General features: G+C 40.3%; 4 protein-coding genes across 5 annotated transcripts in view; 3 read left to right on the forward strand and 1 right to left on the reverse strand.

Annotated features, from left to right (window-relative positions):
- Window positions 1–793: 793 nt before the first annotated feature.
- Window positions 794–5,225, reverse strand: LOC106301166 (DNA replication licensing factor MCM6). 2 transcript variants are annotated; one of them, XM_013737511.1, is made up of 18 exons: window positions 5,062–5,225; window positions 4,824–4,976; window positions 4,617–4,742; window positions 4,247–4,409; window positions 3,958–4,151; window positions 3,677–3,872; window positions 3,515–3,592; window positions 3,145–3,374; window positions 2,949–3,063; window positions 2,762–2,836; window positions 2,531–2,671; window positions 2,224–2,427; window positions 1,988–2,149; window positions 1,854–1,909; window positions 1,635–1,777; window positions 1,441–1,551; window positions 1,225–1,355; window positions 794–1,131 (listed from the first exon to the last, which is right to left on the reverse strand). In XM_013737511.1, the coding sequence occupies exons 1-18, from the start codon at window positions 5,136–5,138 to the stop codon at window positions 1,006–1,008; spliced, it is 2,481 nt and encodes an 826-aa protein (XP_013592965.1). In that variant the 5' UTR covers window positions 5,139–5,225; the 3' UTR covers window positions 794–1,005. The 2 variants fall into 2 exon arrangements, with proteins under 2 accessions (XP_013592965.1, XP_013592964.1); XM_013737510.1 differs by having other exon boundaries at window positions 1,441–1,554.
- A 200-nt stretch (window positions 5,226–5,425) lies between these two features.
- Window positions 5,426–7,943, forward strand: LOC106301270 (ycf3-interacting protein 1, chloroplastic). Its single transcript, XM_013737632.1, has 6 exons — window positions 5,426–5,881; window positions 6,043–6,087; window positions 6,223–6,336; window positions 6,867–6,947; window positions 7,443–7,613; window positions 7,758–7,943. The coding sequence occupies exons 1-6, from the start codon at window positions 5,570–5,572 to the stop codon at window positions 7,845–7,847; spliced, it is 813 nt and encodes a 270-aa protein (XP_013593086.1). The 5' UTR covers window positions 5,426–5,569; the 3' UTR covers window positions 7,848–7,943.
- Window positions 7,944–8,028: 85 nt separating this feature from the next.
- LOC106301269 (uncharacterized protein DDB_G0271670) lies at window positions 8,029–9,532 on the forward strand. The gene has a single exon (XM_013737631.1). The coding sequence runs from the start codon at window positions 8,346–8,348 to the stop codon at window positions 9,420–9,422; it is 1,077 nt and encodes a 358-aa protein (XP_013593085.1). The 5' UTR covers window positions 8,029–8,345; the 3' UTR covers window positions 9,423–9,532.
- A 204-nt stretch (window positions 9,533–9,736) lies between these two features.
- Window positions 9,737–10,161, forward strand: part of LOC106302969 (mitochondrial amidoxime-reducing component 1) — a 2,986-nt gene continuing 2,561 nt past the window's right edge. The window contains 1 exon segment of the mRNA XM_013739359.1: window positions 9,737–9,878. Coding sequence (XP_013594813.1) covers window positions 9,737–9,878 — 142 coding nt within the window.

A 10,161-nucleotide genomic window follows, 5' to 3' on the forward strand; every position in this document is an offset into this window, starting at 1 on the left:
TTTTTTTAATTATATTTTTAAATTCTGTAAAATAAAAAAAAAGTAAATTCGTAGCTAATTTACGACCTATTTACGTGGAAACTTTACGAGAAAATGACGAGAAAAAAATAAACGAATATTTTACGAGGAAACGTTTACGAGGAGATGACGAGGAAAGATAAACGAGTATTTTTCGAGGAAATACTTTCGTGGTACTTACGTGTACTTTACGAGGAAACACTTTCGAGATATTTACGTGTAGTTTACGAGGAAACGTTTCGAGGTATTTACGAGGAATATAGCGACCTCCTTACGTGGAATATTTAATTGGTCTTTACGACGAAATAATGTACTTCGTCTTTACGACGAAATATTTTCCTCGTTATGTTACGACGAATTGGCGAGGAAATATGTGTTACGACGAACGAGTAACGACAAAACGTTTTTCCTCGCTAATTCCTCGTAAAGCCTCTTTTACGATGAACTCACGAGGAAAACCGCATATCAAGCATCAAACCGTCCACCTCCTTTGAGTGCATTATAACCATGAACCATTCATGCTACTAGATATTTCAATCAAAAAATGGCCGAAATTTTACATAATCTAAAGTGGGGGCCGGAAACACATGCTTCCCCTGCTTCTGCCCATAATCAGGTGGATGTGATGTGAGGGAAGGGTAGACCGCAAACGCACTCAATTATTACATGAAACAAAGAGTTATTAAAGGCAAACCAACATTTTCGTCCCGCGCCCATGCAAGTCTTCAATTCCGGACACATGTTGGACGTTCTTATACATAAGTTATGTCTACAATCACCGCAAAGGAGACTTCAACGAATATCTCACCACTTTGCTTAGATCAATAACATCTTTAGTTACGAGTTTGCTTTTGTATCCGTTTGGTTTTTGAAAAAAAAAACTGAGCTAAAGGAATCCAATAAAACTAGGTCCGAATGATATAACAACGCAAGGTTTTAGGCAGGATTCTACTTAGAACTACAGATTAAACACAAAACTTCGTAACATCACTCGATCACATAGTTGGGAGCAACGGCCAAGATCCTCTCATCTCTTCTTCTTGGTTCTTCACCTTCTGCGGCTTCTTGCTCATTGGATAACACTATAAGGTGGCCTTCTTTACATACCAAACTCTGTAATGCACATATATATATATATGTTCTGGTGTTAAGTAGAAACATAAAATTTTATAATAATCTTCATTTGCAAAATTGTTTTGGATTTACCTCAATAATGGCTCTGAGTTTCTTGATATCGAGTTTGACTTGCTCTTGCGAAGTGTATTTCTTTTTCTCGTTCTGCTGATCGATGTACCATCGAATCAGATCCTTTTGTCTCATTCCAGGCAATTCAGAACCTAAAAGAAGAAAAAGAATTCATTTGTTTTAAACGTCGAGGAGAGCAAGTAATGGTTGCGAGGACTGATGAGTGATGTAACTTACTGTCTTTGTTAACAGTTTCTTCGTGTTGTCTAAGGCGAAGCACTAAGGCCTGTGTGATTCTATCATATTCTTCTTCACTTATCACCAGCTTTGGAACTGCTGCTCCATTATCTGCTGATAATACACCACGATTGTTCATTATGGTTCTTAAGTGACTCTAAGTAAAAGGATGAGCATACAGGGTGTTTAAATACCTGCAGTAGCAGGAGCTGGCTCGGCTGAACCATTCTGTTGATCTTCATCTCCATTAACAGGATTTTCAGCGTCATCTGCGTTGTCCATGTTGTCACCGTTAGCATCTTGATACTCGGAAAGATCGATATCCCCTGACTCAACACTGGATAAGAGAAACAAATACGTTACGGTTAAGATGTTTGAAGAAATCAAGAGCTAGAAGAGGCTTGAAAAATTACCTAATAACTGAAGTCTTTAAGAGTCTGACAGCTAAAAGAACATGACTTGGTTTCACCTGAGAAACAGTTCTCAGATAAAGCAAATTAATGACTTATAGAAAAATGAAAGAAACGAGACAAGGTTATATAATCACCAGAGTTTCTAAATGACTCCTAGCAATGGCTTCTGAGAGCCTGATCAGTGCCTCCAGTTGCCTCACTGTCATTCGATATGCGACTCTTGTGCCAGGAGTTGTGTCGCCTGTACGTAGAGCAACATAAGACTCGACCAGTAGCTTTCTTGCTTCTGGGCTTAGCTGCAAAACAGATGAAGATACCAAAAAAATGTTAGCATCTCCAAAACAAGAGCTTTTTGGGGTTAATTTACAACCTTTGGCTTTAACGTTTTGGCATATGCAATGTAGCGCTTGAGTTGTACGGTAGTAAACTCAGGCGAAAGAGCTGCTTCGTGTTTCTGGTGGACACGCACGATATGATGGGCGATGTGGTAATCCGTTAACTCATCAGGGTCATCAATCATAACGTACACAAGATCGAACCTCGAGAGAATGGCAGGTGGAAGGTTAACGTTGTACTGAGAATTAGAAATATTCAAAAAAACTTCAATGAAAGTTCTTAAACAAAGAAGTAAATCAAAACATGCATCCACTGAAAATCAACTTCGGGGATAAGCTCACCTTAAGTGGCTTAGATTTATCATATCGCCCACCAACAGGATTAGCTGCTGCAAGAATTGATGTCCTAGCATTCAAGGTTGCTTGAATCCCAGCTTTTGTAATGCTTATCGTTTGCTGTTCCATGGCTTCATGAATAGCAACCTTTGTGCCAAAATGTAACAGTAATCTCAATTAGCCACAGTCAAGGAAACTCAATCCTCAGTACTGTAACAAGAAATGATGAACATTTACCTGATCTTTGATATCCATCTTGTCAAACTCGTCAATGCAACAAATTCCATTGTCAGCAAGCATTAAAGCACCAGCCTATGAAAGAACACGATGATATCAGTTACAATTGAAACATAGAAATCACAGTATCAAAGGAGGGTAGCATTGTTCAAAGCCATCTACAAAGTTTCGTCTCATCAAAAGTTACCTCAATGCAGAATTCTCCAGTTTCTGGTTCTTTGGCCACAGTTGCAGTCAGCCCAGCTGCAGAAGACGACTTCCCAGATGTGTACACAGATCTTGGTACAATGCTTGCGGTGTACCTGCAAATATTAAACCAAAACTAAGGTAGCAGAATTCTGAAGAATAGGAAGACGCTTTGTCTTTTCAGCGAGAATCAGTACTTGAGGAATTGGGATTTAGCACAGCTGGGATCCCCAACTATACAAACATTGATGTCTCCTCTAAGGTTGATGCCTTCATGAGTGGTCTTATGCACACCACCAAGTAGCATAAGTAGAACTGCACGCTTGATGTCTTGATGACCAAAAACTGTTGGTGCCATGCTTCCAACTAATTTATTGAAGTAATCAGGAGTGTTCCTCATCTGCTGAATTTCATCGAGCTCTTCTCCCTAACATGTTTTAACAAGAACAATTTCAGTACTTGTGTATATAGTTACCATGTGAGACTCACATAAAAAGAGCAAAACCGGACACTGCGGAATAATAATACCCATCTCGATTCATATATGTAATTTAGTCTAAGCCTTACCGTGAACTGCTGCTGATCATCTTCATTAGAATCATTTTGGCGGTTCCTCATGTCAGTGTTCCTGCTACCATCAGCTATCTGAAAAGAAGAAAACATTCATTGAGACTGGGTCGACACGTTTCACCTTGAGTTTTAATTTAACAGTTACTTTAGTTGACAAACCTGCACTGAGTTCGCAATAAAGGCAAGCCGATACGAAAGATCTCGAACTCCCAGAGCCTTAAGACCCTTGACACCTTCATGTCCAGCAGTGGAGCTTTTCTGCTGCGATGAGTCACGGCGGCATTCTGCTCTCTCTCCAGGTGCTGCCAACGCTGATATGTCAGGTATCACAACAACCGTTCCCGTAAAAATAACCCTGCGAGGAAAAAAAAAACAAAAGGACTCAAAATGATGGTCCTTATAAAGATGGAAACATATACTAGCGAAAGAAGGAAACTCACGTGTCACCCGCTCTGGCCTGTTCAACAATCTCATGGCGCAGAATGACATCCAAAGACCGTGGCAAGGAACCTGCAGGTATCTCTTTAGAAGTCTCCTGCATCCTAACTCTTTGCCAATCCGCAAACTTGCTCTCTTGTCTAAGCAGTGCCCATCTTGCTCTGTTCAAACAAGTTGGGCTCACACAGATCGTAGGCTGTGCATCAATACCATGAATGACAAAAACAAAAAAGTTAAACAAGGAATTTCAAAGCTAAGAGCGTCTTAAAAAAGAAGCAATCATTTAAGTACCTGTGTGTACTTAAACTGTTGCTCAACGTTCTTGATAACGCTGCCACAATCTAAGCACTTGAAGGTTCCATAAAGAAGCTCAGGTCTGACTTCGCTAGTTCGAGTAACCACACCAGTGACAGACACAAGCTTCCCAATTTCTGAAGTGGTTAGCTCCCTCAACCTGGATTCATTATCACAAGCACCACACACTACAAATTAAACATAAAAGTTCATGGCTAGAGAAAGAAACGAAGAGCTACTTAATCGTCAAAACCATAAATGTAAATTAATCTCAAGGTTTCATCATCACAATCACCAAAACACGAAAAATGTATCAAACTAATAAAGCTCATGACTTTTATGAGGGAAGGAAAGACATATTCATTACCTCTTGGTGAAAGGGAGGTTGTAGAAGGAAACATTGATATCTTTGTTGGGAGTCTCATCAGAAATGAACGAAGGATTCATTTCAATCACAAACCTCTTACAAGCATTCCTCAAATACGGTTCAAACCTAAACCAATTAATTATCAACCCCAAATTAACAAATCTAGGGTTTGTTTAAAATTAACGCCATTAGAAGAAAAGCACAAACCTGAGGTACTCGTCGGCGATGGCTTTCTGAAGAGCGTCGTTGAAACCCATGACATGTGAGAAATCGATGTACATCATTGTCGATTCCCCGCCTCGGATTGCCTCAATCTCCGCCTCGTAGTACAGCCCCGGATTGTTCGCATCTAATCGGAAACTGAGGACAACCACCAAAAGTTAATTTACCATCGAATTAGAGCGATACGGAACTTCAAATTCTGGGAAGAACGAAAAAAACAAACCTCTTGAGGAACTCTAAGAAGACGTTCTCCACTTGAATCGCTTGCTCGTCCATTACAAACCCACCAAACGCCTCCATTTTCAAATCTGAAAACTTTCCGGGAAAGTAAAACCCTAATTTTCGTTTGAGCAGAGAGAGAAAGAGAGTAAATGTGTCCTCCCAGTTTCTCACTACGGGGGTAAAGAACATTGCTGAGTGCTGTTGTGGCGGGAAATTAACTGGGCCTCTCTATCATTTTCCCGCCAAATCCATAGCGTACAATGGGCCTTAATAGTGAGCCTTAATACTGGGCCTTATAATAATATTGTGGGCTTTGATTAAATTTTGTTTTATTTTTTTTAAGTGATGGAGTATTATCCAAGTGGCATGCGGTTCGAGGGCAATCTACTTTTGAATCGTCTTCTTCTTCCTCTTCCTTTTGGTATTCTTCTTCAATTGAAAGAGAGATGCAGAATCTGTGAATTGTAAGAGGATATTTTTTTGCTGTTTTAAGATATAGAAGAGGAAAAATGGTGGCGGCTGCGACGCAGATATTTCAGTTACCGTTACAGTACTCTGTTTCTTCCGGCCATCGGAGTTATCACGGTGTTTGCTTGCCGTCTCCGGTTGTATTCCGTAGGAGTAGTGGACAGAGGAAGAGTCGGAGGTTCGGAAGTTTGATAACTCAGCAGGAGAAAGGAGACGCGGTGGAGATTCGAGTTCCTGTTCCGTTAACACTGGAGCAACAAGGGAAGGAGAAAGAAGATAGAGACGATGAAGACGAAGTAGAAGAAGGAGAAGTAGATCCTCAAGATCTTAAATACGTCAATGAGATCAAACGGGTTTGTTATTCCCTTTTTTTTTTTTTTTTTTATTTACTGAAATTATAGATAAGTGTTCTGAAGAATTAGATTCTTGTGTGTTTCTTATGGGAACGTGTAGCTATAAGCTTATGGTTTGTCTAGTATTTGATGAAATAAAAACGTGTTTTTTTTGGGGTTAGGTGTTGGAGCTACTCAGGAGGAACAGAGACATGATGTTCAATGAGGTAAACCCCATCCCAGTCAGTCTCTACGTTTTCCTACTGTATACCAGCAAGTTCTGGTTCTGTATTGTGTTCTTTCTTTTGATGAGACAAAGGATGAGAAAGTAACAAGTCTGTGAAACTTCAAAATCATATTAGGTCAAGTTGACCATAATGATTGAGGACCCAAGGGAATTGGAAAAAAGGAGACTTCTCGGAATAGAAGAGGATGATGCCCCTAGTAGGGAAGACTTAGCTGAAGCCTTGGAACTGGTAAAACTTTCCTGTCTTTCATTTAGATGCACTACTTAGAGTGAATTGTGAGGAGATGATATGCTAGTTTTCCGCAAAGAGAAGAAAGGAACTCAACTCATATATGGCTCAGTTCTAGGAGTATATAGAGTTGTGAATCACTCGCTTGGCTATCTGGAGTTTGATTTTTTTTTTGTTAATTTATACAAATTCATCTGTAGCTTAGTACGGTTACTTGGTAGCCTTGGTTAACTAACCTTTCTTGAGTTGCATTTATCGTTCATCTGTAACATTTCTTGTTTAAATGGGAATGGGACATTATGCTGGTCTGTTTAACTCCAAGGTTTAGACTTTTAGTACGCAAAATTGTCTCAAGTTACAATGATCCTGTTACTCGTTATGATATCAAGCTGTCGCTTCACAAGACCAAGTTAAGCAGTTTGCATTGTGTAGTATCAAGGGGTAACTAAGTTGAAACTTGGTGGGGGAAATAGTTTACTTTTCGCTTAAGTATGATGATCCTTAAGTAATGTCTTTCTGTCTTCTCACAGGTAAATGAAGGGAAAATCCCTAAAGATCGTCTCACTCTCCAGATGCTGTACGAGGAAATGATCCGTTGGCCAAATTTAGAGGTACCTCTTCTTTAAATCATACAATTGTTTTGTCTATATGGCCCCATTGGTAGAGGAAACGACCACCGTTTCTCATGAGGCAATCCAAATACGTAATGCAACAACTGCCATAAGCTTATAAACATTTATAGAGTAAAGTTCATGGTAGCATACACACTTGGTGCATTTAATTTATCGATATTTCTTCCATAAGGAATCCAGACATATAAACATGCAATTGACTAGGCATGAAGGTAGCCTTTTAAGAAACACAGAAAGCATATTGTATTGACTGGTCTAACCCCACGGGGAAATGTCATATTGGTACAGGACCTTTCAAATCTTAGTTTTGTCTGATGGTGTTGATTCCTACATCGTTCGTAAAATACGATGGAAGTGTATCCCTTTTTGTCTGTGTAACTCTCTGGTGACCGCTGATATACATTTAGTTAGTTAGCTGCGCACAACTTTGTTTCAAAGCCTTTATCGTAACCCTTATCTTGTGCATCTGATAAGGTTGAGGTTTCAAAGAAGCAGCGAACAAAATCATTGTATGCGAAATCCACAGACACCGGAATAGATCCAAAAGAGGCAGCCAAGAGACTCAACCTAGAGTGGGATTCAGCTGCTGCAATTGAAGAAGCCGATGTCGATGATGATGACACTGGAGTAGCCAAGAAAGCCATGGTTTGTGTTCTCAAACCTTTCACAGAGTTGTGGTTTTACCTTTAAATCTGTACTCTTTCTTCCAACATTTGCAGTGTTTTCCTATTCAAAACCTTGGGATCTGATCAATATTTTTCTCTTGCCTTTGTTCTTAATCTGTTGCAGGGTTATGGAGCGTTGTACTTAGTCTCATCTTTTCCAGTCATCATCGGTATATCAGTTGTATTAATCCTGTTTTACAATTCCCTTCAGTAGATTCCCAAACCTTTACGTTTTTTCACATACACCAATGACCGACCCATCATGGATGTTTTGTAACATAATATTATGAAATAAATTTCAATTATTTAATCGTCTTCTTCCCTAATCAACAGCTTGTGGTATGCACAACGTCGGGTAATATTCCAAATCTTTGGGTAATATTATAATAAGTCTGGTTCGTGCGGGCGTATCTCTCTTTGTCAGATCCTGTCTCAATCTTGGGCATGGTCTCATGTATATAATGCTATAAAACTTAGCTTATTTATTCATTTTATGTGTTTTATAATAAAGTCAATAGCCTTTGGCTGAGATTAATACGCAGGTAAGAAGAAAAGCTGGACGTGCAAATCATGATCAAGTGTTAGCCACCGAACGTGCAGTCCATGCTTCCTCAGTGACATTGTATAAGTATCCGTCATCTCTTAGCCTTAAGACGTAGCCATTGTCATTTCTCATCTTACTAGTTAGACATTTTCAGACCGAAAAAAGACAATGGCTGCTGCAGTTCTTATGCCAACGATAAGCTTTAGAGACGGGAGCATTCACGAGGATTGGCAAGTACTAGGCAGAGACGAGCCAAAGAAGAAGATTCTGGTCAAGCAAACAAGTATGGTGCGTCAGGAGAGAGAGATATCGATGGACCCCAAGTCTGTCAAGTCGTTGTCTATGTCACCGTCCTTAAGAAGGAACGATAGCTTCGATATGATGCTTTTACCGGCCATGTCACCTCCTAGAGACTTAGATGCGCCTATGCCTCTTCCCTTGCAGCCAGTGCGGACTAAGTTTGTGAGCCGTAGCCTCCCAAGCTCAACCACAAATTCTCCTAAACAACGTTCTGGTCTAATGCGTGCGCTCAAAGGCAAGGAACAAGACTTGTCTTCTTCATCTGCATCATTGAAGAGAAGCAAATCGTGTGGATCTACGAGCAAGAGACTCTCTCTTCGAAACTCTTTCTTCGTCAAAACCGAATCGAACAAGAGCATTAACAATAACAGTACATTAGAAGACGGGTTCAAATGCAACGCTCTGTGTTTATACCTCCCCGGTTTTGGTAAAGCAAAACCGGTCAGATCATCAAGAAGAGACGATTCTTCTTCTTCTTCCTTCACCCGAACCACCACCACCACGACTTCGGCATCATCGTCCGTTACCGTTTCAAGAACCGTCTCCCTCAGAGAAACCACCACGACCACCACAGTGATCTCAGCTCGAGCTTCAATGGAGAAATTCGACTGCAACTCATACGCTTCGGAATCCGCCGGGGACGAAGGAGGTGGTCACTTATTCGACTTACCGTCCGAGCTAATCAAAAGCGGTTCGGGTAAAAACGATCACGACGATCCGGTTTCAGCGGCTTTCGTGTTCGACAAGGAACCTGTTGAGAAAGAGATCAAAGGGGTTTTAAAGATGTCTGGTTCGAAAAACAGAAGATCGATGGAGTCTTCGCTTCGCCAGGTTCGATTCTCCACGACGTCGCCGGTTTCTTACCCAACGTCACCGGCGATCTCACCACGGTTGCTAGAAGCCAGCAAGAACCTCAATGCTTTCTTGGAAGCTCAAGCCGTTTGAGTGATAATTTGAGTTTTAACTTCAATATATAAAGATGTAATATACACGGATGTCTCTGTTAAAATATTTTTTTTTCTTTGGTAACAATTTCCCAAGAAATCAATATCCTTTTTAAAATTAGAATTGAGCGATTTGTGTCAATATTTTAATGCCAAATTTATAGAAACTCGTTCAGATCGCGTGGTTGCATTATCATATTCTGGATATTGATGAATCATGGAGGAAACTGTAACGACCCAAATCTCGGTCTGGGAAAATTTAGTCCAATAAGATCTAATTACATTGCAGAAAACCCTAAAGTTTTCTTATTTAAGATGGATTTCGTGGTGGCCTCTGACAGAACTTTTGGGGGATGGCAAAGCCCTGCCGGAACGTCATCGGAACAGCTACAAATAGCCACCATGAAAGAGAAGTCATCCCACCATCCGAAAAGAGAGATTAGAGTTCAGCAGACACGTTTTGGGGGAACAGAAGAACGATCGATAAAATATGAGTATTTCGAATCTAACTTTTGAGGTTATGTTCTACACTCATAGATCTAAGTGTATCAGAAAGCAGATCGTCATTTGGAATTTTTATCTAAGAGTTATGGTTGTTTCTTTGGGACTGATATCTACAGATCGGATCCGCGAACAGTCAACTTCATCAGCGTTTTACCGTTGATACAGAAGGAACCAGGGAACGGGCGAGATATCATTGGAAAGTCTCGATGCCAGATTTTCAGATCATCTATCCGATC

The sequence above is a fragment of the Brassica oleracea genome, chromosome C7 (genome assembly GCF_000695525.1).
Source record: "Brassica oleracea var. oleracea cultivar TO1000 chromosome C7, BOL, whole genome shotgun sequence".
In the NCBI taxonomy this organism is placed as follows: domain Eukaryota; kingdom Viridiplantae; phylum Streptophyta; class Magnoliopsida; order Brassicales; family Brassicaceae; genus Brassica; species Brassica oleracea.

Coding starts and splice junctions, on each gene's coding strand:
- LOC106301269 (XM_013737631.1), top strand. CDS start 8,346: ATGGCTGCTGCAGTTCTTATGCCAACGATAAGCTTTAGAGACGGGAGC.
- LOC106301270 (XM_013737632.1), top strand. CDS start 5,570: ATGGTGGCGGCTGCGACGCAGATATTTCAGTTACCGTTACAGTACTCT. Junction 6,088..6,222: donor GAGACATGATGTTCAATGAG/GTAAACCCCATC, acceptor AAATCATATTAG/GTCAAGTTGACCATAATGAT. Junction 6,337..6,866: donor TAGCTGAAGCCTTGGAACTG/GTAAAACTTTCC, acceptor GTCTTCTCACAG/GTAAATGAAGGGAAAATCCC.
- LOC106301166 (XM_013737510.1), bottom strand. CDS start 5,138: ATGGAGGCGTTTGGTGGGTTTGTAATGGACGAGCAAGCGATTCAAGTG. Junction 4,152..4,246: donor AACAGTTTAAGTACACACAG/GTACTTAAATGA, acceptor ATTGATGCACAG/CCTACGATCTGTGTGAGCCC. Junction 1,356..1,440: donor AGAAACTGTTAACAAAGACA/GTAAGTTACATC, acceptor TTCTTCTTTTAG/GTTCTGAATTGCCTGGAATG.